General features: G+C 44.1%; 1 protein-coding gene across 4 annotated transcripts in view; it reads left to right on the top strand.

Annotated features, from left to right (window-relative positions):
* The window catches only part of TP73 (tumor protein p73), a 223245-nt gene extending 197205 nt beyond the window's left edge, over positions 1 to 26040 (top strand). For 3 of the 4 annotated variants that reach the window (XM_069078308.1, XM_069078306.1, XM_069078307.1), the window contains 9 exons: positions 1805 to 1920; positions 6639 to 6748; positions 8464 to 8606; positions 11866 to 11954; positions 13652 to 13776; positions 15431 to 15582; positions 17427 to 17565; positions 19049 to 19142; positions 22051 to 26040. In XM_069078308.1, coding sequence (XP_068934409.1) covers positions 1805 to 1920; positions 6639 to 6748; positions 8464 to 8606; positions 11866 to 11954; positions 13652 to 13776; positions 15431 to 15582; positions 17427 to 17565; positions 19049 to 19142; positions 22051 to 22371 — 1289 coding nt within the window. In that variant the 3' untranslated portion in view covers positions 22372 to 26040. The remainder of the gene's footprint in view (positions 1 to 1804; positions 1921 to 6638; positions 6749 to 8463; positions 8607 to 11865; positions 11955 to 13651; positions 13777 to 15430; positions 15583 to 17426; positions 17566 to 19048; positions 19143 to 22050) is intronic. The other variant, XM_069078309.1, reaches the window with a different exon arrangement.
* Positions 26041 to 27514: the final 1474 nt, after the last annotated feature.

The following is a 27514-nucleotide window of genomic DNA, read 5'->3' as shown; positions in this document are numbered from 1 at the left end:
AGGGCTGTGCAATTCTTCATGTCATTTGAAAACCACAACAACCCTGGTAGGTGGGTGTTGTCATTATCCCCATTTTACAGATAAGGAAACTGAGGCAACCATAGGTTAAATGCCTGCCTAGGGTCACATAGCTAGTAAGCATCTGAGACTAGATTTGAACTCAACTCTTCCTGACTCCAGGTCCAGCCCTCTGTCCACTGTGTCAGCTAGAAGTCCATAAATTCAGTTCAGTAAACATTGCCTGGGTCTTTGACCACACCTGAAAGGAATGTTATTCACTCGTTTTTCAGTCATGTCTGACTCTTGGTGACCCCATATAAGGTTTTCTTGGCAAGGATACTGGAGTGATTTGCCATTTCCTTTTCTAGCTCATTTTATAGGTGAGGACACTGAGACAAACAGGGTTAAAGGACTTGCCAGGATCATACAGCTAACAGTTGTCTGAGGCCAGATTTGAGCTTAGGAAGATGAGTCTTCATGACTTCAGGCACAGCACTATCCATTGTACCAAAGGAATACAAGGATAAGTAACTTGATTCATCAAACAATTTAAGGTTCCTACCTGTCAATCAACAAGCATTTATTAAAGGTCTACAGCGTGCTAGGCACTGTGCTGAATGCTAGAGATACAAACAAAAAGAGGGACAAGCAGTATCTCCCCTCAAGGAGCTTACACTCCAGTGAGCTAGACCACAAGTACATACAAGCTCCTTGCAGAGTATATAGAATGGCTATCTCCAAAGGGAAGGCACTAGCACTTATGAGTACTCCTGCAGGGGATAATTTTGGGGCAAAGTCTTGAAGGAAGCCAAGAATTCTAAGAGGCAAAGGTGAGTGCATTGCACTACTGGGGCTAGAGCGATAGTGATGACACAGGCCCTGTCTTCCGGGGACTTACAGTTTCATAGGAAAGAAAAATATGGAAATCAACCTCCAGAGCACAAGACATTGTAATAAGTGCTGGAGGCTAGAGGCCCATCATTTGACAGAGTTCAGAGGCAGGCAGAGGCTTCCTAGGTTATACACCTCGTTAAGGATAGGGCTAATATTTGAACCCTTCTGACTCCTGGGCCAGTATTTCCTCTATTGTATCAATCAGCAGAGGAAAATGCCATTTCTAGCAGGAATGATAAAGGGAGATTTTTTTTGGAGGAGCTGGCATTTGATCTGGACCTTGAAGGGCAAATATAATTTTCCAGTAGGTGGGGATGGCAATGATTGGGTACATGGAGTAATAGAATATGTGGGAATGGCAAGATGATCAGGCTGTTTGAAATGTGGCACACTCTGTTGGCAATCTACATACCTGCCTCTCTGTACCTTGTGCAGGTCACTAGATTTCTCTGGTCTTTGGTTCCCTCACCTTGTCAAATGAGGGGGATGGACTGAGTGGCCTCTGAGAGGCCTTCCAGCTTGAGATCATTGATCCTATCTCTGATCTCTGATCCTAAAGAAATGCTATAAAGGCAAGTTGGGGTCAGATTGTGGAGGGCCTTGGGACTCAAGGCTAAAGAGTCTGAACTTTCTCCGGGGGCGGGGGGCACCGAAGAACTTGCAAAGGTTTTAAGCAGGGAGAATGACCTGATCAGAGCTAGGAATGAAAGAAATTAATCCATCAGAGGATTAGAAACAGATCAGCTGTTTCTGGGGAAACAGCTCCACATAGAAAAGCACTTCACAGGGCTGTCTCATGATAATCTGGGCCGAGCATTGGAAAGGTAGTAGGGGTAGGGGACTGAATGAATGGTGGTGGGTCCAGGATTGGAGGGAATGCTCCTGCTGACTCTGAGCTCTCTCCTGGCAGGACAGTCAGCCCCAGCGAGCCACCTCATCCGAGTGGAAGGCAGTAACCTCTCTCAGTATGTGGATGATCCTGTCACTGGGCGACAGAGTGTAATGGTGCCGTATGAGCCACCCCAGGTAAGCCATATGACCTTCATTTCCTTTCCCTGAAGCCCTGAAAGGTTTGAGACTTTACCTTGGTCACCCCATCTTTCATGTCCATCTATCTTGATGAGAAAGTAGGTCTTGCTTAGACCTCACCGCAGTGCCTCTGGGATTCATCAAAGGCCACCCAAGTCAGCCCTTATGGCCTTCCCTTACAAGAGCTGTACAGCCCCATTTCCTCTAGCTTCTTGTCCTCATGGACTCATTTTCCCATCCTTGCCTTAATCTCTCCCACCTGGAGGACTGTGTTTATGTCTGGGGACCACATTTTTAGGAAAACATTCACTGGAGAACCACTTGTGATGGTGATGGAACTGGAAACCATGATATAGGGGGGAAGGGAATAAGCATTAATATAGCTCTTACTGTGTGCCAGACACTGTGTTAAGTGCTTTTATGAATGTATCTCATTTGATCCTCACAACAATCCTGAGAAATAGGCGTGATCCCCATTTTACAGTTGAGCAAACCAAGGCAAATGAAGGTACAGTGACTTGCCCAGGGTCCCACAGCTATGAAATGTCTGAAGCCCTTGTGAATTAATGTGTATTTTCATTCATCTTTGTCCAGACTCTCACATTAGCTTCACCACCATAGGCTATATGTTTGGGCTGTTCTCCGTCTCCAATAACATACACAAAGGCTATTGGCCACTGGTGGATAAAGGGCTCTGCTCCTCAAGATCAGCCCCCTCAAGGGTGAAAAGCATCTCTTGGTTTTTATCCAATTAGAGCTCAGAGACTCCAGTTTTCGTGATGTGCATTTGACCACTGGACCCAGCTGGCTCCAGAGGGGAAAGTGAAGCTGGTGACCTTTCACAGCCCTGCCTCACTTAAATCCAATTAACATGCATGTCATGGCATCGCCTTTCTGATGTCATGGTCCTCTTAGAGAAGAGGGACAAACGAGACTGCTCAGTGCTATGGAAGCAGGGGTCGGGGAGAAGATGGTGATGGGGCGGGGGGGAGCAGTGGATGAGAGACCTAGGCTCAAGAATCAACTTCTGATTAGTTCTGCAGCCATGTAAAAAGTCTTTCCCATGTTTTTTGGCCTCAGTTTCCTTTTCTGTAAAATGAGGGGATTGGACTCAAAAGAACCCTCCAACACTAAAGTTCCACAAGTTTACAAGCAAGACCTAGCTCTCCCTCTAGTGGTCTTGAGTGGTATAGTGCACTTAGGACTTTGTGCGGTTTTCCCATCCAACTTCCCAACATGGGGGGAGGCAGGAAACCGATAATGAAATCAGCAACCAACTTTACAAAGCATTTTAAGATTTGTGGAACACTTTACATGGATCCGTACAACAACTCTGTGGGGTGGGTGCTCTCATTATTCCAATTTCTATGATGAGGAAACGGGTGTTAAGTGATCTGCCCCTTGTCATACAGCTAGGAAGTGTTAGAGGTGCTAGTCAGAACCTAGTTCTTTCGGACTAAAAGAAGGAAATCCAAATGATTGGGCCAGAGAACCAGAGTCCTAGAGCTTAGTCTCAGTTCTGTCACTAACTTATTATATGGTTAGATTTCTTCTTAGTTTCTCCATCTTTGGGCTGGGGCGGGGGGTGGAGGGGGACAGGCATTCCTCGTGGTAGATGATAGAATTTAAAGGTTCTTCTAGTGAAAAGGGTCCTTATAGCTCTAATATCTCATGATCTAAGCCTTCTCCCAGCTCTGACATTATAGGGTTCTTCTTGTTCTTATAGCCGATGATCTAACTGCCCATTCACCTCTGATATTCTGTATTCCAAAATCTCTCCCTTTTCTGATATTCTGGCTTCTGAGATGTCTTCCACTTGTGATATCCTGTCTTCTAAGTTCTCTTCAAGATCTGACATTCTAGCTTCTAAGGACCCTTCCAACTCTCACATTCTGGGTTCTAGGGACCCTTCAATTCTCACATTCTGGGTTCTAAGGACCTTTCCAAATCATGACATTCTAGGTTCTAAGGACCCTTCCAACTCTCACATTCTGGGTTCTAGGGACCCTTACAACTCTCACATTCTGGGTTCTAAGAGTCCTTCCAGATTTTGCATTCTGTGTTCTGGGATATAAGGTTCCTTCTATCTCTAGGTTGCTTTGTCTGAAGGGCCTTCTCAGTCCCAATCTTCTGTGTTCTGAGGTTATTCTCAGCTATGGCATTCTATGGTAGAAAGTCCTTGTGCAGTTGACTCCCAGATTAGTCGGCCCTAGTCTTTTTTCTGAGATCCAATCCTACTTCCTATAGACATTTACAGCTGAATATCCTATAGGCGCCTTAAACTCAATATGTCCTTGAGTTTGAAGCAGAACTCATTGTTGTTTCCCCAAATCCCTTCCCTCTTCTGCTCTTCCCTATTACCATAGAGGGGCAAGACCCTCCTCCCAGTCACCTAGGCTGGCAAGCTCAGTGTCATCCCTGGCCCCTCACTCTCCTCCTCCCCTAAATCTGATATGCTTTTTGCCCTTTAGGGGGCTGATTTTGAGGAGCAGAGCCCTTGATCCACCAGTGGCCAGTAATCTTTGTGTGTGTGAAGGGAGACAGAGAATACCCCAAACATATAGCCTATGGCACTGAAGCTAATGGGGGAGTCTGGATGAAGATCTGTTGCCAAGTCCTGTCAAGCCTGCCTTCCCAGCATCTCTTGTCTGTGCCCTCCCCACATCTCCCCACTCCACCCTTGCCCTAGACTATTGCAGTATCCTTCTAGCTGGTCTTCCTCCACTCCAATCATCTTCCCCTCAGCTTGCTAAGTGTTCTTCCTGAGGCACAGGTCTGACCATGTCCTGCCTCTCCCTAACTCTAAGCTCTGGGGTCTCCCTGCTACCTCCAGGCTTAAACAGAAAGTTTTCTCAAACTCTATGATCCACCAGAATAGTTCATTTGATATTCTTCCCACAAGACATTCCATCTGCCACCTCCTTCGCCCAGGCTGTCCCATACATCTGGAATTCTTTCTCCTCGTCTCCACTTCCTAGAATCCCTGCATTTCTTTGGGGATCCTTCCTTCTGCAGGAAGTTTTTCCTGGTCCCCCTGGCCATTTGAGCTTTTTCCTCTAAAACCTTCTTTCTCTTTTATTCTGCTTTTTCCTATTTATTTATATGTTGTGTCCCCCATACAATATAGTGTGACCTCCTTGAGAGTGGAGACTGTTTTTTCCCCATTCTTGTATCCCCACTGCTTAGCAGTAAGAGCCTGATAAATCCTTATAGATTCATTTCTTAACATTCCACACCCTAAAATAGATCCCTCACAGCTCTGACATTCTCTATTCTAAGGAACCTCCTGCTTTGACTTTCTTTGTTCTACAGCCCCTTCCATCTCTGCCATCCTATGGGTCCATGATTTGGCATAGTGAATCAGACTTCTTGGGTCCAGGATTCGATTTTCTTATTACAAGTTTCTTGTAGAGGTGGAGTGAGATTTGGGACACAGCCTCATGCATTTACTGAAATATATACACTTTTATAGCAATTTAAGATTTGCAAAGCACTTCACAAATATTGTTTCATTTTATCCTCACAACAGCCTGGGAGGTGTATTGTCCCCATTTTGCAACCAAGGAAACTGAGGCAGGCAGAAGTTAAGTGACTTTGCCAGAGTCACACAACTTGTAAGTGTCTGATGCTGGATGTGAAGTAAGATTTTCCTTACTCTATGTCCAACACTCTATCCACTGTTCCATCTTGTTGGTTACCCAACAGGTGCCTATATTTACATGCAGACCATGTAAATGGTGGAACCAAATAAACTAAATCATTCCTTTTTTCCCCCAAAGTTTTGCTCTTCTTTCTTAAATACTTTCAAGTTACTTCTTCTTGTGTTCTAGGAGATCAGACCTACTAGAAATATGGGCATATTAATTTCTCAAGCAATTACTAGAGGTCCTATTGACTGATGCTAGTTCTTCTTTGCAGTCTAAAAGATGGTTGATTGACTTCACAAGAATTCCAGCCTTTCCGAGGAGAATTCTGAGTAGTTACCTACAACCACACTGCTTACATTATAGTTAGGACTCTAGAACAGAGTGTTTATCCAATAGATAAGCAGCAACCAGTATTTATTAACTAAGTGCCAGGAACTTGATGAAGGAAATGAAAGACAGTCCCTGTTCTCAAGGAACTTACATTCTAATGGGACAAGACCTCACAGAAAAGGGAGTTCAAAGGCAGCAAGGAGGGGGGAAACAAGTAAAAAAAATCAATTACGTCATTAAATCTTGACAAATCAGTAGCATAGAGCATAGATTGGGATCAAAATATTGCAAACCCCCAGAGATCCAAATTACTAAAACAATGATTAGAACAGAAGTTTTATTTCTGTAATATTAATGGAATATTTTCATATCTTCTAGTCATTTAGAATGTGGCCAATTAACCTTGGTTCTGTAGCTAGTGGCTGCAGTTAATGGCCCAGTTATTTCAGCTATAGTATTAAGATTTTTCAAATACCAACCCCTCCAAAAAAATGGTTGGATGCTTCCAAATGATTTTAATAGAGAATTTTTTAGTGGCATTTGAGCCCCTGCTCTCCAGATTTATCCAGAGTCATAATGGAGTTTGTCTGGACATGAGTTGGACTGCCTCAGGTATCTGTTTGGCCCTGCATCTAAGCCCACAGAGTCTCTTGAACCATTCAGTGGGCAGGCTATGCTTTGTAGAATACAAACAGCTATAGTTCATTGCTGGGCCTTTCTCACTTCTCTTGAGAGCAGGTGGGGACGGAATTCACCACCATCCTGTACAACTTTATGTGCAACAGCAGCTGTGTGGGAGGCATGAACCGGAGGCCCATTCTCATTATCATCACGTTGGAGACTAGAGAGTGAGTCAGATGGGGAACTGGGATGGGATGGAATGGGATGGGATGAAGAGAGGTAGGGTAGAGTGGGATGAAAAGAGATGGGATGGGATGGGATGGGATGGGATGGGATGGGATGGGATGGGATGGGATGAGAAAGAGATAAAGTGAGGTAGGGTAGGATGAGGTGGGATTAGAAGAGATTAAATTACAAAGAAGGTGTAGACATGTATTGGTAGAGGGAGTTTCCTAACAAGGGAGTTCCTTACACTTAGGTGTCAAACTCAGAGCCAGAGAGGCCCTGTGGCCTACAAAATTCCCCAGTGGGGTCCAACCAGATTTAAATTTAATTGGGAAATCTTTAACAAAATAAACAAAAATATAATACAAGATATATAGTATTTAATGTGAGGTTTTCTTAGTCTGTGTGTAACAGGTAGGGATTTGAGTCTGAGACCACTGAAATCACAGGATCAGTTCCTATTCCTTTTAAGGTTTTCAAAGCTCTTCACGTATGTTATTTGGTCCTCACAACACCCTTTGGAAGAAGGATAATATTATTCCCATTTTATAGATTGTGAAACTGAGGATCAGAGAGGTTATGTGACTTGCCTGGAATCACACAGTGTCAGGGACAGGATCTGAATCCAGATCTTAATGACTCCAAGCCCATCTCTATTTCCACCGCACCAAACTGCCTCCCCAAGTAACTTGAGAGAGATGCCATGGAAGAAAGACACTGTGAGACAAGGAGCCTTCAGAGGACAGACTGAATGTGTCTCTGAATGTCCCCCATGAGACAATAGGTCTGTCATTTATTGTATTGAGAAAGTGAGGCATGGTGACACTGGGCTTCAGGAGGAAAGACAATTTGGTGAAAGGGAAGGAACATTGTGTTAGGATCCTTGGGTTTGAGTCTGATCTCTGCCACTGTCCAACTTCCTTCCATGGACCTCAGTTTCCACATCTGTGTGAAATGATGCTAAACCCTCTTACTGGTCCCTTCCCATTTGAAAATCCCATGGTTCTTTGCCTGCTTTATTATGTGAAACTCATTTTTCCTATCCCCAAAATGAGAAGTTTGGACTAATTTTCCAGAATGTCCCCTTCAGCTCTTACACACTGATGACTTATTTACTTGATTTCTCCTCTTGTCCTACAATGAAAGGCAATTTTGCAATTGCAAGCACCTTTTAATTCCTTTAAAGTGTTTTTATAGGGTGATGGCCTTCCCAGGGGCAGCTCCTAAGCACCAGAGCACTACTGGGTAGAACTAGAGTTCAATTTTCTGCTCAGCCCCTTATTATTTGTATGATCTTGGATGAGTCCATATATTTTTCCAAGCCTCAGTTTCCTCATCTGTAAAAATGGGGGAATTGAATTGTGGGCTTCTGAAGTCTTGTGCAGAGTCCTTCGACCCTAGTAGATTCTCTGGGTGAGGGTTTGAATCATCTCAGTTACTGGTGAGAAGAATGGGTTATTTCAGTTTCAAGGATGAATGCCCTGTTGTCCATTCCAACCCTTTCTCCTTTCCTGTCTCTAAAAAGAATAGGAAGGAAAATACCAAAAGAATGATGTCGCCATGGCTGGTTCTGATCCATGAATATGTGCTGGGGGTTGGTTGGGGTCAGTTGGTATAGACTGGGGCTGTAGGTGTGTAGAGACTCTTGGCATTCTCCATGCTGCAGAGATGAGTGAGTGAATGAATGAGTGAGTCCCTGCTTCTGTTTGCCTGACAGTGGACAGGTTCTAGGCCGGAGGTCATTCGAGGGGCGGATCTGTGCCTGTCCTGGCAGAGACCGAAAAGCAGATGAAGATCACTACCGGGAACAGCAAGCTCTGAATGAGAGTGCAGCCAAGAATGGGAACGCTACCAAGCGCAGTAAGTCTGGCTCCTTGGTGGGGAGCTTTAAGTCAATGATTCAATTCTACAAGCCCTTGTTAAGTGCCTCCATTGTACCTGGTGTTGGGGGATAAAGGAAAAAATCAAACAAGAGAATGGAGGGCTGGGTCAGTGAACTTGGGAGTCATCTATGTAGAACTAACAGTTGAATGAATCCATGGGAGCTGATGAGTCAAAACAATTTTAATAGAAACTTCTGGTGGTTAGTAAATCTCTGCTTTCCAGGCTTTCTTTGAAAGCCATGGTTGAGTTTGACTGAGGCTGACTTGGACTCCCTCGAGTCAAGAGAAGGTATTGAAAATAGGGCACAGGACCACAAGCCTTGAGGGTCAGCCACACTCAGGGAATCAACAGAGGTTGAGGAGATGTCAGACAGATAAGAGGAAAGATGAGAGAAAGAGTCATTAAAACCTAGAGAGGAGAGAGTATCTGAAAGGTAGGGGTGGTCATCAGTGTCAGATTCAGTAGAGAAGTTGTCTGAGAAAAGTCCTGGAGATCACTTATGACCTGGGAGAAGGCGGTTTCATTTGAATGTTGGGGTGGGAAGCCAAATTAAAGGGGTTAAGAAGTGAGTAGTAAGTGAGGAAATGCAGACAGAGTGTAGACAGCTTTTTCTAGGAGTCTGGCTGTGAAAGAAAGGAGTAAGAGGATGATAGGTTGTGGGAATGATGGAATCTCATGAAAGGTGGTGGTTTTTAAATGATAGGAAAGGTTGGACATGTTTGTAAATTTGTGGAAGGGAGGGAGGGAGAAAGAGAGGAAGGAAAGAAGGAAAGGAAGGAGAAAGAGAAGAGACATGACAGGAAGGGAGGAAAGAAGAAAAGGAGAAAAAGGAAAAAAGAGGGAGGAAGAGAAGAATGACAGAAAATAAGGAAGGAAAGAAGAGAAAGGAGGGAGAGGAAGAGAGGATGAAAGGAAAGGAAGAGAATGAGAAAGAGGAAAGGAGGGAGAAAACAGGAAGGAAGGGCAGGAGAAAAAGGATGGAAGAGAAGGATAAAGAGAGGGAGGAAGAGAAGAAGGATAACAAAAAGGAAGGGAGAAAAGGAGAAAGAAGGAAGAGGAGAAAGGAAAGAAGAGGAAGAGAGGGAGAAAGAGGAAAGGAGGGTAGAAGAGAAGAAGTAAGGAAGAGGAGGAAAAGGAAGGATCTCTGTACATGTATCTATGTCTATAGGCATATCCATGTCTATACATATGTATATCTATTTCCATATACACACACACACATATATTCTCTGATCATGTGACCTCCAAGGACTCTTCCTGTTCCAGCTTTTAGGGTATTCTTTCTTTCACTGGTGCTCCATTAACACGTTTAGACCACATCCTTCTGAGCCAAAAAAAAGGAAAGATATGGCCCTGATAAAAGGGCCATAATGGTTTATTGTTTGGTACATGATTTTCTGAGGTCGGCAGTGACATATCTACCAGACCACCCCTCTCCAAGCTGAATGTGAGAAGTTTTCTTCCATCAGAAGTCTTAGATGCATTGCTAAGAAGTGGGGACTGGGTGGACCAGGACAGTTTTCCTGCATCTGGGTATTGGGCAAAACCAGAATACAGGTCCTTAAAGGGACCCCATATGCTCTCACAGGAACAATGTAACCACCCTCACAAAGTGGAGAGGGTTGATCTCAGAATGTCATAGATTTAGAGCAGGGGTTATCAGAAGTTAGGGGCAGCTAGGTGGCACAGTAGATAGAGCACAGGGCCTGAAGACAGGAAAGCTCATCTTCCTGAGTTCAAATCTGGCCTCAGACACTTCCTAGGGCAAGTCACTTAACCTTGTTAGCTTCAGTTTCCTTATCTGTAAGAGGAATTGGAGGAGGAAATGGCAAACCACTCCAGTGTCTGGGCCAAGAAAACATCACATGGGGTCATGAAGAGTCAGACATGACTGAACAATAATATCAGAAGTCATCTAGTTCCTTCCCCCCACCCATTTTACAAATGAAGAAAATGAGTCTAGAGAGGTTAAACAATGTGCCTAAGGTCAAGCTTTGGCTTGACCCCAGGGCTTCTGGCTCCAAAGCCTTTTCCATTCTACCATGCTCCATCTTGTACAGAAGGGCCTGTCACTGACCACCTGTGTTTAAGGCCACAAAGCATAGAGCCCAGGACATGGGGTCAGGAAGACTCCAGGGTTCAGATCCTTCCTCTGGCATTTATTAGTTGTGTGGCCTTAGATTTCTCTTACCTCCCCGGATCTCAGACAGGGGTCCTTGAACTTGGGATTTGGGAGAGGCCATACATTAGGGTCTTAATATTATTCAACTAATTAATTAGCTGAATCTCCATGTAATTCAATGTAATTGGTTTCCTTCGTAATTTGATGTATTTTACTTGATGCTTTTGAAAACGTGATTATGAGAAGGGACCCAAAGACTTCCCCAGACTGCCACGAAAGAGGTCCGTTATACAAGAGAAAGCTAAGACCCTCTGTCCTTGGGTGTCTATCGAGTCATAGTTAGTAGGCTTATGCTCTTTGTCAGTGGACAGAGTTCTTGTACCAGGAGTCCCCAAGTTAATGGAATAATGGATCGTTCACCTTTTTGAGGATTAGTGCCACGTGAACAGCCACGGTGCTGCAAAGGATGCATTTGGAATGCACCAAAATTTGGTGTAGGCCCCTCTCCCTAATTCATTCCTGTGAATTGAAGAGGGACCTGGGGGCAGCTAGGTGGCGCAGTGAATAGAGCACCAGCCCTGGAGTCAGGAGGACCTGAGTTCAATTCCAGCCTCAGACACTTAAGACTTACTAGCTGTGTGATCTTGGGCAAGTCACTTAATCCCAACTGCCCCTCCAAAAAGCAACAACAACAACAACAAAAAAGGGACCTGGGCTGGCGTGTTGGAAGATATTTCCTTAATCTTCAGACATGCGGGTGATTGTATGTATGCATGTATTTTCTTTCCTGTGTACATTTGTTTATATAAAAGCTTGAGCATATGCCCATCCATGCATGGGCCAAGGCAAGATTTACTTCCACATTTATCCTTCCCAGGCCTCGGAAATAACTTAATTGGCTTAACATTTTTTAATTATTGAAATCATGACTTGACCTTACCCCAGTGAGGGTGTTGGAGATGTATGCATTTTTGAGAATTGAACAGTGAGTCAAGTCCCTTCCCTACAAGGCCGTTGTCCGATTTCTATCTTCCTGTCCTTGTTACATCCTCCCCCCTCCCAAACCCCCTCTGCTGTCCATGCTAATGAATGGTCTTTCCTGTCTCTGTTTAGCATTCAAGCAAAGCCCACCTGCCATCCCTGCCCTGGTGGCCAACGTCAAAAAGAGGAGACATGGGGATGAGGAGATATACTATATGCCTGTGAGTAGCCCCCCTGCTGGCACCAGCGCTGGCAGGGCCTCTGACCAGGTTGGGGATCATGAAAAAAGAGCTGTTGGTTTGGGATTGAGACCAGGGATGGCCCCAAAAGTCAATTTAACAAATCCAATGGGCCTACTGTGTGCCAGGCACTGTAATAATGATGCTAACTTTTATATAGCACCTACTATGTGCCAGGCACGATGATAATAAAACTAACTTTATGTAGCACCTACTATGTGCCAGGCACTATAATAATGAGGCTAACTTTTTTGCATAGCATCTACTATGTGCCAGGCACTATAATAATGAGGCTAACTTTTTTAATAGCACCTGCTATGTGCTGGGCACTATAATAATGAGGCTAACTTTTTTAATAGCACCTACTGTGTGCCAGGCACTGAGCCAAGCTTCTAACAATTATCTCATTTGAGCCTCACAACAACCCTAGGGGGAGTAAGGTGCTATTATTATCCCCATTTTACAGATGAGGAGATTGAGGCAAACAGAGATTAAATTACTTGCCCAGAGTCACACAGCTAGTATCTGAGGCTGAATTTGAACTCGGGTCTTCCTGACTTCAGTCCTAGCGCTCTGTGTACAAAGGTGCCCCCAAACTGCTCCAGCTATGCTAGGTCCTGGGAGTATGAAGATAGAAATAATTTACTTCATTTGCTTTTTGTCCAGGCAAGATGTTTGAGGGCCTGGATGAGTGAACGAATAATTATTAAGCATCTCTATGTGTGTAGCATTGAACCATGTGCTTTAGGGGATAGGAAAAAAGACATTGACTCTGCCTTCAAGGCCTCTACAGTCTAATTGGAGAAATAACATCCATGTGACCAGAAAACAATATCACACAACATGGGAGAGAGATGTTAAGTGTTGTGATTCAGCTAGCATCAGCTCTGTCGTGGCACAGCAAAGAGGAGACATTATTCGGGGGTCAGGAAGTTAGATTTCATTGGAGACGTTGCCTTTTAGTGGTTCTTGGAAAGATGAGTAGGTTTTAGAAGTGAGGAATGGAGGGGACAGCTGCTGAGTAGTGGAAGGCAGGATCAAAGACCACGGTATGGACGAGGGCCATGGAGGATGACGAACTGGAAAGAAGAATGGCCAATAGATCACCCTCCCTGGACAGCAGAAAGGAGGATGGACTACGGTTGGCCTCTTTCTGACAGAACAGGAATGTTAAAGGCTGCAGAGAGGGGTTGAAGTCAGGGGGTACTGGAAAAATTAGTCATTGTCCAGTGGCTTCAGCTGTGTCTGACTCTTCACAGCTCCATTTAGGGTTTTCTTGGCAGAGACACTGGAGTGGTTCGCATTTCCTTCTCCAGCTCATTTTACAGATAAGGAAAAAGAGTAAAGTGACTTGCCCAGGGTCACACAGCTAGGAAGTGTCTGAGGCTGGATTTGAACTCCGGTCTTACTGATTCCAGGCCCAGTGACCTATCCACTACACCACCTAGCTGCCTTTGACACAATGAAAAGATGCCTTTTGGGTCTGCCTGTCCTTCCCAACTTTACCATCATGGGAACCCATCAGCAGGTTGAAGTCAGCCCAGCCCTCTCTTTTCCTTGGGTGACCTGAGTCCTAGTTCTTAGACCTGAATCTAGTACCATGCATGAGGTCAAAGAGCAAAGGGGGGTCCATTCATGCATCGGGGGCTTATCTCTGTCCTAATTTGCTTCCAATTCAGGTGCGTGGCCGAGAGAACTTTGAAATACTGATGAAGATCAAGGAGAGCCTGGAACTCATGGAGCTGGTGCCTCAACAGCTGGTTGACTCTTATCGTCAGCAGCAGCAGCAGCTACTCCAGAGGCCGTGAGTGCTAGTTACTCCTCCTGTCTCACCTCTGAGACTTCTCATTCCCGTCTCCATCGATCCATAGGCCCACGTGACCATCCACCCATGTGTCCATCCATCGTCCCTTCTGTACATCCACCTATCCATTCATCCCAGCTCTCCATCCACCCATCCACCCATGCATCCATCCATCCATCCATCCATCCATCTTCCTATCTCTCCATCCAGCCTTCCCTCTGTATACCCATTTATCTATTCTCTCATATGCATATCCATCTTCCACTTTACTTGCCCACCCACTTGGGGTCTCTTCTCTTTAGGCTAGTATAGGGTAACATTGTGTACACAGTACCTGATCTTAGGTCAGTCACATAGCCATTCTGAACTTTGTTTTCTCATCTGTAAAATGTGTATAATAGGGGTGGCTAGGTGGCACAGTGAATAGAGCACTAGCCCTGTAGACAGGAGGACCTGAGTTCAAATCCGGCCTCAGACACTTAACACACACTAAAAAATTAGCTATGTGACCTTGGGCAAGTCACTTAACCCCAGTTGCTCTACCTTCCCTCCTCCAAAAAATTAAATGTGTGTAATAATAATTGTACTGCCTATCTCACAAGGATGTTATGAGGGAAGCACTTTGCCTAGGAGGTCTGAAAAAACCTAAAGGCATTATCATCATCAACAACCACAACATCATTACCGCCACCATCTTTGTACAGGAAGATTCCAGGTACTGACCCAGTGACTGGTAGTGTGTTGTTGTCATCCACGGTCCAGTGGCTCATCACCAGCAAGTCAGTCACTAGGTGATGACTTTTCCCAGCCACAGCAACTCCCAACGAAGTGGAAGGCTTGAAATCTGTATCCAGGGAGACTGTGCCCACATTGATAAAACTATGGTGCCTTGAAATGTTGACAGAGAATTAAAAGAAAATCAGAGACATGCAAAGAGCTATGTAAGGTCAGAGGAAAAAAAGATAATTTTATTTGTTCAATTCACTCAACAAGCATTTATTTATTTATTCAGAAGGCAATTGGGGTTAAGTGACTTGCCTAGGGTCACACAACTAGTAAGTATCTGAGGCCAGATTTGAACTCCTCCTGACTCCAAGCCTGGTGCTCTATCCATCGAGTCACCTAACTGCCCCCAGCAAGTATTTATTACGATCTCCAGTTTGGCAAGTTCTGGACCGGACGCTGGAAAAGCAAAGACAAAATGAGAGAAACCCTGTCTTCTGTCTTACATTTTCCTGGGGTGGTCGTGTGTGTGTGTGTGTGTTTGTTTGTTTAGATATATGTGTAGATGTTGATATGTATACATTTATGTACACAGATATCAATAGATATAGATCCATGATCATTGGGAGATGTAGGAGAGAATACTAGAAGTCCCCCCTTAGGACATGGTGCTTAAATTGGGCCTTAGAGGGAGCCAAGGATTTGAAAAGACCAAAACAAAGAGGAGAGGGTTCCAAGCAAGAGCCAAAGGCACAGAGACGGGAGAGGTTGTCTGTTTTGGTGGAACGTAGAAATGTGTGAGAAAGAATAAAGGGAAATAATATAAAATAATAGGAAATCTGTCTAGGAAACTAGGTTGTGGGTTCAAAGAAAGGCTTCCTGGGTTCTCAAGTGTGACCTCTTATCTTTATTCTTCTCATTTCCCTGGCAGGAGTCACTTACAGTCTCCCTCGTCCTACGGCCCAGTCCTTTCACCAATGAACAAAGTCCATGGGGGGATCAACAAACTGCCTTCAGTAAACCAGCTTGTGGGGCAGCCTCAGCAGCATAGCTCTGCCGGAGGGCCCAACCTGGGGCCCATGGGTAAGCCTGCTTTGATGGTGGTACCAGGGGTCAGGGAACTCTAACACAGGAGCAGAGAGAGTGGCCCAGGAAATTCCTCCTCCAGATGAGAAAATGTCCAATCAGAGCTGGATAAAAGAACTAGACTAATGAGTGAAAACAGATGGGCTGATGGAGAGCATCCAAAAATATTGGTGTTCAGAGTATCACCCATGAGAAACTGGGACATCTTTGTGGCCTCCCAACTCAAATCATGCTCAGTAGAAAAAGAAGGTGAGAACATGAGAAGGCTGAGTTTGTAGTATTGGTGAAGAAAGCTTCCTCTGACAATCTGCTTGGAGCCTGAGTTTCTGGGAAGCCCATTTGGGTTTTATTGGTCTCTTATTAATATCCCTTTACAATGAGAGGTCACATTTTTCATCACTTCGTTTCAGTTTCTTTTACAATATGAATTAAGCAACTATTGTATGCAAGGTGTTAGGGAATGCAAAGATGAAAAATAACTCAGTTTTGCCCTCAAGGAATTTAACTTCTTGGGGTGAGGGGAGGGGTGGGTATGACTTGTAGGTAGATAGGCATACTGTGAGGTAGAGTATGAAGAGGAGGAGGAGAAAGCAAGGCAATTCATTAAGCATTGGTTGAGTATCTGCTGTACTCAACAAATTGACAAAGAAATTTTGTTAAGGACCTACTCTACTCCCACAAGCCCTGTGGGAGGTCCTGAGGACAAAAATGAAACAGCCTTTGCCCTTAAGGAGATAATAATCTACACATACATCCAGATAAAATAACCCAGCAAATATTCCTGAAAGGAGGGGAGTCTTCTTAAATCATGGAGGATTTAAGGAGAGGGCTCTTACAGGTAGGTGGAAATGAGGAGGGAGGGAGCTCCAGACATGAGCTCCAGACAAGAGATGGGAGAGTACAGAACAGTACCAGAGAATGACCAGTAATCTTGGACATATTTTCAAGAGAGACATAATTAATTCAATGGAACTCAATCCAATAAACATGAGAGGAAGGGTGGTATAATGGTTAGAGTAAGCCTTAAAGTCTGGAAGTCAAGTTCAGCCCTCACCTCTGATGCTTACTGACTGTGTGTCCTTGGACCAGTCATCTTTAGCTTCTCAACAACCCAGGGAACTCTCTTAAGACTATAAGCTATAGAGTCATTGACTGTTGGTGGAGGGAGTTTCCCACACTGGGAGCTCCCCCATACTTAGGAAATCAGAAAACCAGACAAAAAAAATCCCTGCCCTCCTGTAGCTCACAATTGAGAACATCCATAGAAATAACTAATACAAAATAGAAAAGACCAGGTGGACAGGAGAGAAACAAGCAAAAGAGATATTTTAGAAAAGATATACATGCCTCCTTGACCCTAAGGGGGTGCCATGTGCCTAGGCCAAGTGGCAAAAGGCGACTTTTCTTTTGTTTTGTCTTGTTTTGCTTTATTTTTGTTTTGATTCTCCAGAAGGGTTGCAGACAAGGAAACTGGGGTGTTAGGACATTCAGTTCACTTTTCCATTTTGATCCGAGTACCCACAATTTCAGCAAACATGTATTAAGTCCTAAGTTCTGAATGTAAAATGACAAAAATGCAAAGGTTCCTGCCCTGGAGAAGCATACATTCTAAAAGGGGAGGCAATCTATATGCATACAAGTAGATGGGGAACATGGTCATTTGGGGAGAGTGTTGGAGGGACCAGGATCCAGAAGAGGTCGACCTGCTTTGAAAGAAGGAGGTAGCAGATGGTCCTTAATGAACTGCAGGGGATCTACCAGTTCTTCAGGGTCTCACCTGGTAAAACAAGGGTGTTTCTCCCTTCCTTGCCAATAGCGGGTTTTGCTGTTTCTGTCCACAGGCCCCGGAATGCTGAACAGCCACGGTCACCCCATGCAGTCCAACGGTGAAATGAATGGTGGCCACACCTCCCAGTCCATGGTGTCAGGGTCGCACTGCACTCCTCCTCCCCCATACAATGCTGACCCCAGCCTCGTCAGGTACGCCTGTCTCTGGGCCCCTCCCACGTGGCATGTGGACACTTGTGTGATAGCTTAGCTTTCCTGTTCCTCCCCTGCAGCCCGCCTCGTTCTCATGTCTGCTAACCTTAAAATTTGTCTGCTGCTGCCACCCCACTAACTGGTCACCAGTTCCAACTGAGAAATCACTGCCCGGGTTGTCCTTCTGCCTTGGAGTCAAGGGGGAGATCTGGCTATTGGCTGACTATGCTGGCTTCAGTCAAACCTTGAGCACTGAGAAACTTCCCTTTTCCCATTATTAAAAATGCATCCTCCTGTTGACATTGAAAGAGTGGGAAAGCAGCTGCTTCCTTCTGCTTCAGTACTCAGCACCTAGGCTCACCAAGGGGACTGTGGGGATTTCAGGTCAATTTTTATAAGAGTCACGTCATTGAGAACCAGCCTACCGAACTTTCTCTGTACTACGGAGTTCAGGGCTGTGATTCAAGCGAGGGTTTATTGAGCACATTGACAGGCCATCCTGAAGGTGCAGAACAGTGAGACTCTTGGGACACACTGTACAGTGAGTGGTCATTGCTAGGTCTCACTGGTTAGAAAGTGTTGGCTGTGGATGGAGCCCTTTATTTAGTAAGAGCAGGGAGCTGAAAAGTACAAGAAATAGAAGATTATCCGTGTATTCCAGGAGATCCCTGTCTACCTGGGCTCCAAGGGTGTCTTCCTGAATGTCAGAGTTTTAGTTGGTCTAGAGCAGGATAAAGGCTCTGGATCCCAGGTAGTGACCATTGTAAAGAAAAGTCTCCCAGGTCTCCAGAATGTCTTTCCTTGTACAAAAAAGGGGGTGCCGTGGGCTGGGCTAGCCATAGCAACAGTCCCTAAAGGCGGTGTAAGTGGGCAGATAGCTAGTGTTGAAACTTAGGGTAGGCAGAACAATCCATGTGGTGGGGTCCATTTTTCTCTATACCGTCCACACTCTTAGCAGAGTCTAGAAGAGAAGATAATTCCAAATGCTGGAAAGTAGATTGTCAGAGAGCTTGGATTTAACTTATTCTCATTGTTAGTCAATATGAGAGAGAGAGAGTCTGGGTTCAAATCCTGGAAAGTTACCATGTATGTGACCTTTACAGCCTCAGTTTCCTCATTTGTATAATTTTAGGGTTATACTCATTGACCTCTAAGTTATATTCCAGCTCAAAAATCCATAATCCTATGAAAAAGAAAAAAGTCAACCAGGGGAAAAAGAGAGGGGACAAAGGGCCGAACATTGACTTACGCTACTGATATTTCTCCATGCTGAAGTTTATCCAAAGTTTGATGTGTCTCTAGTTCTGAGGCCTTGTAGGGTGTGTTAAAAGAGGAAGCCTGAGGAGGAATCCCAGTGTCTGTCACTGAAAAGAGCCATCCCATTCCCTGAGGGTTTACAGGTCCTGTTCTGATGGTGTATGACGTCAGGGCTTCCATACCTAAGAAGTTAACATCACTTTATTTTCCCAACCTCTTTCTTCAGTTTTTTAACAGGATTGGGGTGCCCAAACTGCATCGAGTATTTCACATCCCAAGGGCTGCAGAACATTTACCACCTGCAGAATCTAACCATAGAGGTAAATGCCTTGGGCAGATCTCTTCTTTCCACCAGCTCTATTGGGTCTAACTTCTCAACACCCAGGGAGAAAAAACGAGAACAAAGATTGGGGGGGGACAGTCATGGAAAGGGAAAGAGCGTCTTGCTTCCTTCCTGTCTAACGATGAGGAAAAGGCCTCCTTTCCTCCATAATTCTGATTCCCATTCAAACTTCCATCTTCCTTTTTTTATAAAAGAATTAGATCTTCCATTCCCCTAAACTTGGCTGTGATTTAGAAGTCAAACTGTAACAAATTTTGGTCAAAATAGATTAATTTGGATAGGAAAACTATGTGTAGTTAAGTGATACTGATTGTACTTTGAGGTGCTAGATGGCATAATCAGACAGACCTGGGTTCAAGACTTGTCTGTGACATGTCCTCAGCTGCTTGACCAATCCCAGAGAGTTACTTCATCTCCCAGCGTCTTGGGCAACTCCATAGGATTTACCTGTTGAGTCATAGATGAGTTGCCCACCCCCGTGCTGATGACCCTTTCCATCTTCATGGTTTAGCACTCAGACCACATGTGGCGCAAGATTGCAAGAACTAAACTTTCTATATTTTATTATTTTATATTCGCCTCAGCAGGGCTATTCCTGGGGCATCCTTGGCCTAATGGAAAGAGCACTGAGAAATTATCCCTAGAGGATGCAGGTTTAGTCCTCATTACCTCTGTGACCTCAACAAGTCATTTGACCTCCGTTTTCTCATCTGTCAAATGGGAATCCCACTACCGCTCTACTTTCTTCACAGTGGTGCTGGGATGCTCAAATGAGAGCTTCTGTAGAGTGCTCTGGAACCATAAAGAGTTACATAAATGCAATAGAAATGGCCATTGGTAGTATCAGTGTTATTCCTGGTTCATGGTATCATACAGAATCTGAAGAGATCAGAACTGGGAGGGGCCCTAGAACACAGAAGGTCAGAACTGGGGGAAAACTTAGAACATGCAACATCCAAGATGGGCAGGACCTTAGAACATAGAACATCAAGAGTTGAAAGCTACCCTAGAACACAGAAGGTCAGAGCTGGGGGAAATCTTAGAACATACAACATCCAAGATGGACAGGACCTTAGAACATAGAATGTCAACAGCTAAGAGGGACCCTAGAAGATAGAAGGTCCAATGTGAGAGGGACCTCAGAGGTTACATAATCCAGTTCTGTCATCATGAAGAGCCATTTTATAAATCTTAAAGTATATGATCGATGTCAGTTCTTAGAATGATGAGTAAATTGGGACCCAAAGGTTAGACTCTATTCTTCTGGTTATATCACTAGTGGAATGCCACTGGTTTACTGTTCATAGAACTGGTAGGGCCCTGGGGAGAGTGACTAAAACAAAGTAACACTATTCTTAATTGAAATAATAAGCACACTATTTTAATTGAGTAAATGGGAAGATGGTTCTGTTGAGCTAAAATTCTGCTTGGTTTAACAAGTCTCCAACTTAAAGCACACACACACACACACACACACGTTATCGAGGCTTTATCATCATTCCCTTGCTGTGACTAGAGAGATTTACAGTAGCTCACACCAGCAGAAGGCTGTAAGACAAAGCACATTCTTCTTGGTGGCCTATTATATGTTATTATCATTCCCATTTTATGGATGAGAAAGTGAAAAGCAGATTAAGTGACCTGCCCTAGGTCACATGGCTACCATTTGACCTGGGATTCGAACCCATGTTTTCCAATTCCTACAAACACAAATAGCAACTTTAGGACTCCATGAATGGCACCGTCTTAGCCCCTTGGACACCCTGCCCACTCCTCAGCTTCCTTTGAACTCACTCAGCTCAGGGTTCTCCCAGGGCCAGGGCCATCACCAAAGGAGAGACAAGGAGTTGTCATTGGTAGCTGAGATCAGATGCTGTCATCACTAACTCAGAGAAGGAGACAGTCTCTGTGCTCAGTAACCAACTGCTGCCTCCTGACCTTCATTCCTGTGGCCCAATTCAGGGGCCATCAGAGTGCCAAGCTGTGTCTGAGTGCAAGTTTTAACTCCCATCTCACCAAGTGTGGTGCCTGTGTTCCTAACATCAGTGTTGGGGGTGGTTTGGGATATATTCACTTTTTCTAAAGTTGGCCTCGAATCTGTAGGTCCAGTCTGTCCTCCTCCCCCATCTTTTGTTAAGGGAATTGCCTTGTGATGTCTGCTGATTATTCATTTGCCACCGTCCTTGTTTTCTCTCTCCCAGTAACATCCCAGGCCAGTGATGCTCACTGGGCCTGCAGTCATAGTCAACTTGGTCACACATCTCAATTAGCTCTCAGAGCTCAATTAGCTTTTCCTGTTGGAAGCCACTTTCTGGAATTTCATTTTTATACCTGAGCTCCATTTCAGTTGACCTTACCAAATCAGATGGCATGTGGTTGTTCCCATAGACTAGAGAGGCCCAAGACTTTGCCCTCCCATGCCTACTTCTCTGAAACTCCCCTCCTTGCTTCCTACAATACCAAGAGTATCTCTAGAAACACACACGTTTTTTAATCAAGAGAGGAAATGTCTGTACTGATATCTGGGGTCTACTGTAGAGACTCTGTGGATGAAATCAGTCAATGAATCTTGACTGATTGATGGATGGATGGAAGTCAGTCCTGGGAGTTCCGGTACAGATATCTGCTCTCTTCACAAACACATTAGTGTCAAACCCACAGGACATTCCCACTTAGCTCTTGGTGGTTCTGTGCCAACATGTAGTGCTTTTAACCACCTGGATTTGGTTTTGATCCAGAGTGAAGGTTCTGCTCCCCATCACTGAAGACAGAAAGATTCCACTCCCTTGGCCCCAGTAGGATGAGAGGGGACACTTTCTCTTGCCCCTGGCTTCCACACTCCATCTCTTTTTAATCTTGGTGCATTTGCTACTTGGATCTTTCAGGATCTTGGGGCCCTGAAGATTCCTGATCAATACAGAATGACCATCTGGAGGGGTCTTCAGGAGCTGAAGCAGAGCCATGACTATGGCGCCCAGCAGCTTATCCGCTCCAGTAGTAATGCTTCGACCATCTCCATCGGGAGCTCAGGGGAGCTTCAGCGCCAGCGTGTGATGGAAGCTGTACATTTCCGAGTCCGCCACACAATCACCATCCCCAACCGCAGTGGGGCGGACGAGTGGGCAGACTTTGGCTTCGATCTCCCCGATTGCAAATCCCGCAAACAGTCCATTAAAGAAGAGTTCACAGATGGAGAGATCAACTGAGGATGGTGAAAGGAAGACTGGGGGAGATCCAGAAGGGGCTTCCCAAAATGCGAGGTCCCCCAGCCAGTTTAGCTTCCAAAGGAAACACTGAAAAAAAAAAAAGAAAAGAAAAACTCCAGGTATGGGAGATGGTGAAGAATTTACAGCCTTAAGCTCCTGGAGAAGATTTTGCTTTTTTTTCTTTCATTTTTTGTTCCCAGGACTGGAGCTTTGAGCTATAAGCAGCTCAGGGCCAGCCAGGGTGGTCTGTCCATCTGCTGGGCCCCTCTTCCAGGAAAACATTTATGATGTCTTTCGATTTGGTAGAGGTGTAAGGGAGAGGATGGAAGTTCCTCAACACAGCCCATTCAGGATGGGCAGACTAAATATTCTGTAGATATTTTGTAGTCCTGCACAGACTTAATTTTGTGCATCCATTGATTAATTGTATAGTACATGTTATGTTTCATGGAAAGATCATTAATATAAAAATGAGGGACAGTGTCTTTCTCTGCCCTCCACCCTCCTTCTGTCCACTCAGAGATATCTGAATGGGGAAGATGAGTGTCATCATGAAAACTGACTTCAAATCTTTTGCATCTCAGCTTCTGAAGGGATTCTGCCAGCTTTCAGATCCTCTGTGACAAGGGGATCTGCCTTCCTGATGGACTGCCAAAAAAATTTAAAAAGTATTTTTCAATGTCCTTCAGTTCTCCACAAAGAAGCTTGACTACGTCATTGTATTTCAAATGCTGTCTGTGTACGTGTGAGCTCCCCCCCCCGCCCCCCTGTATCTGCTCTATAAAGGAAATCATTGATTTTCCAAGCCCATTTTCAAAGTAGTTTATTCATCCCCTACTAATGAGGCCCAATCAAGGCCATTCTTCTAGCCAGTTTGAGGGTGAATCACATCCATTCAGAAGCTGTGGCCAGTTTGGCCAAGAATCACATGGTCTTTTTAGAATTTGCTCCTTTCCTCCTGTACCCTGGCTTCCTTCTTTTCCACCCCAAATTCCCTGATCCCATCCTCCCCTTCAGTTCCTCACGATGTGGTTTCTTTTCTGCTTGGAGTCTGAATTCAGTGGGGAAGGATGACTTTACTGAAGTGCTCAGTCTTTTCTGGGAAACTGACCACCACATTCGAATGCTGTGACCCCAAAATCTGACATTCAGGTGACCTTTGCTCAGCACAGAGATGGACAGTGTATTTCTCACACTATTGGTATTTGTTTGTATTTGATAAAGTGAAACATTTTTCTACATTGAAGTACAGGATTTGTTTTTTGGGTTGTTTTTTAATGTTTCATTCTCAACATATGGTGAAGGTCTTGTGCCCAGGTTTTCAGCCAACAGAATGAGCTAAAGAAAAGTTGATAGCAGGGGTGGCTAGGTGGCTCAATGAATAGAGCACCAGCCCTGGATTCAGGAGGACTTGAGTTCAAATTTGGCCTCAGACACTTAACACAAAAACTAGCTGTGTCACCTTGGGCAAGTCACTTAACTCCAATTGCCCTCAAAAAAAAAAACACACAGAAAAGTTGATAGCAAAATCCAAACATGCCACCAGTTTATGGGGGTCTTTTGGAAGGTCTGAAAATACAGTCCTGATCCCAAGTCAGGGTACCACATGTCATCTGTAGAAAGGGCAATTGCATGTTTTCAACTGAGGAATCTGATCTGGGCATTCTTTTCCATATATGACCCTGGACCAGTAACTTAACCCTCAATACTCTTGGCAGTTCTCCATGATTATAATTTGCAAAGAAGGTTGCCAGCCTGCATTGGAGGAGGGATTATCCTCATCTGGAAGTTCCTTATACCTACCGCCAAACTCATTGGTCTCTCTATCCCTATTTTATTCTATGTGAATAGCTTTACTCAATCATCTCGGTGGGTAGGGAGGAGAATCAGGGTGGGGTGTGAATGAAGAGGTGGCATCCAGAATCAGAGAAGAAACAAAAATTAGGTGTGATATGCCAAGGAGTATTTTACACTCACTAAGGTACTGATCCCGATATACATTCCCCAAGATGAGTTTCTCCTAAGACAATTCATTCATTCATTCCCTCAGTAAGCATTTATTAAGGCTCTATGTGCGCTGAATAACGGGAAAATTCCATTCCCTCAAGGAGCAACGTTCTACTGGGGGGAAAAAAAACAATGAATTTGCTGATATGTAACAATTCACACAGCCTAATCGAAGGTTTACCAGCATGTTTCTTGCTAAGTGATTTGGAAAAGTTCTTAACCTTTTTCTCATTGTGGAACCTTGGACAGTCTGGTAAAACCTATGGACCCCTTTCTCAGATTTATGTTTTAAAATGAATATAGTAAAACCCATAGGATTACAAAGAAAGTGAATGATATTGAAATAAAGTTATCGAGATGTTTTTAAAAGAACAAACCCAGAGAACCCAGGTTAAGAACTACTGGACTAGATAAAAGTTATGTTTTCTGTCTTGTGGGACAAAGTTCAACTGATTTCAATGGATCATCTGAATTTCAGGGAGGTCACAGCTAAGGTGATTTCTTAAAATGAGATTTTTTTTCTCCCTGTGCATTGGTATGTGTATGGGGAGGGTGGAGGGGGAGTTTTCAGGGAGCCCCAGGAAGTAGTATATTTGGGCATGACTTGTGTTGGTGACTTATCGGATTATTAAAGGCTAGCGTGGGAGGAGAAAGTCCCACAGAAAAGACCAAGTTTAGATTAAACCTGACCAATCCAGTGAAATCACAGCAAATTTGTCTTCTTGGGCCCAGAATTCAAAAGCACAAGAAAAGATTAAAATGAAGCCATTCCTTCATCACCAGAGGCAACCCCTTTGTTGGAGAGTCAGTCCACAAGAACAAATCCTTCTAAGGAGCTCAAATCAACACTGTTCCAAATTCTACATTTTAGCTCTGTGACTCCAAAGGCTATCCATGGCATTTAGGTACCTTATTGAACAAAACAATGAAAGGAGGGGGAAAGATCTTGGAGACACAGAAAAAAGGAAGAAGTAAGCAGTCTTCTGGCCATAACCCAGGAAGACTGAGGTTAAGTTTGCTTTGGGTGATTGATTAGAAAAGGAAAAGGTAGGGCTGAGGTTCTCCAGAGTTCACCTTAGTTCCTGAAGGATTGCAGGTAACAAGCATTTATTGTTTACTATGTACAGGCCCTGTCTTGGTCTAGGCACTAGTTCTAAGTCCATTCCTCAATCATAGAAGGTTCACCCATCCCCATTCATTAGTTTCCCCTAAGGCCACTAAACCTTACTTTCAATAAGAAAAACGGCCCTGAATTGGCCATACATGGTGGTATTTAACATAGAGCCCTGATCCTCCTCTGCTGAGAAAAAGGTCATTTCGTTGTGATTTACCCAGCAGGCATCCAGCCTTTAGGAACTGAACCAGCACCAGCCACAGGTATGAGTTCTGTAGTGTGGGGGATTAGAACTCTCCAGTGTTTCAGATACACAGACACATGCTTCTATGTTAGTACAAAATTAAAGCACTTTAAATGCTTTAAGACTTAAAAAAAATCATCCATGTTTTCAATGTTATATCATGCTTCTTCAGGCAGTATTACTGGATCTATTCCAACAATATTGTTAACTTTTTTTGGGTAATGTTTTCTTGGGAAAATGTGTTATTTTTTTAGCTGTGTTTTTGTGGGTTTGTAACATAATAAAGCACATGTTCAAATGGAAAGGCCTCTTGTGACTAAATGGTAACTCCCCAAATGCTGTGAGTTATATATAAATAAGGCCACCAAATGGGCCTGAACAAGGTAAAGAATAATTTGCAAAGTGCATTACAAATATTAGCTCATTTTATTCTCATAACCACCCTGGGGAGAAGCAAAGGCTATCATCCCCATTTTATAGATAAGGAAACTGAGGCAGAGAACTGCTAAGTTGATTTAATAAAGTCATCAACATTTATTCTGACTTGCTGTTCAGGACTTTCAGAGAACAATGCTACTTTCAATAACGGGGGAAGTTTTTGCAGGCAGGCTAACAATTCTCAGAGGCTGACAAGGGGTGTATTTGTTCACCCAAGACTTTGAGGACAATTCTCTGCAAAGTCTGAGTACTACATACAAAACCTCTGAATCTAAGTTAAGAAGAAAGTCACTGAAAAGAGGGTCAGCCTTGGAGTTGGGAAGAACTTGCCTTGGACACACATTGGCTTCATGACCCTGGCCAAGTCACTCGCCCTTCTCAGTGACCTTGGGTAACTATAAGACAGGGGTACTTAACCTTTATTGTATCCTGGGATCCCTTTGGCAGTCTGGTGAAATCTATGGACTCTTGCTAAGGATAACTGTGCTAAATAACAATTTAAAATGTTTAAAATAAAACACATGGGATTATAAAAGAAACTATTGAAATATAGTCATCAAAATATTAGAAAAAGATCATTTTGCAGACTCCAAGTTAAGAACCCCTGCTCTAAGCCTTACAGATGAGGGGCAGCTCTGCTTCAGTGAAGGAAACTTCTACACTGGAATTTCCCCCACACTGATGAAATGACCGGTCTATATAAATATTTTAAAAGAGTAAAATTTAAGTAATTTTTGTGGTCTTTTTGCACAGGACTTAACAATGCTATTCATCCAATTTTTAAGAACGGAGCAGTACTTACTGTCTCCATTTGACCCAACACGGAAATACTCATCAGTTACTTGACTGACCAAGTGATTGGGTTTGGAGAAGTGCCTAGCACTTCCCTGAGTCCAGGATAGGTCCTAGTGGGCTAGATTATTGACCCTCTAACAGCTAACCAACGGCTTTTGTAACATAAAGCCTGCATCTATCATTTTCTTGGTGGAGGGAGCTTCCTGGTGAGAAAATTCCCCCTGCCAAGGGAGCATGACACCTTCTGAGTCCTAGAAGGCTGCATAGAGCAATGAGCAAGCAATCAGCTTGCCCAAGTTCACATGGCTAGAATGAGATAGAACTCAAACCCAGGTCTTTCTGACTTTGAAGCTGTCTCACTCTCTACTACTTCACACAGCCTCTCCCCCTATTTAGGGGGAAAAGTGAAGCATTATAGTGAGTTGTGATTCTGATAGATGCCTGTCTTTCCACAAGTTCCAGAATCTGGTGTCCTGTTTGAGATATGGGCATATGCTATGGATTAGTCTGTGTCAGATGGACACTACCTATGATCTATTGGGGGC

The sequence above is a fragment of the Petaurus breviceps genome, unplaced genomic scaffold, assembly GCF_028583685.1.
Source record: "Petaurus breviceps papuanus isolate PSGF00001 unplaced genomic scaffold, PetGlider_PUasm1.0 91041, whole genome shotgun sequence".
Classification (NCBI taxonomy): Eukaryota; Metazoa; Chordata; class Mammalia; order Diprotodontia; family Petauridae; genus Petaurus; species Petaurus breviceps.
The sequence above is the reverse complement of the archived record's forward strand: the minus strand, read 5'-3'. Positions and strand labels throughout refer to the sequence as shown.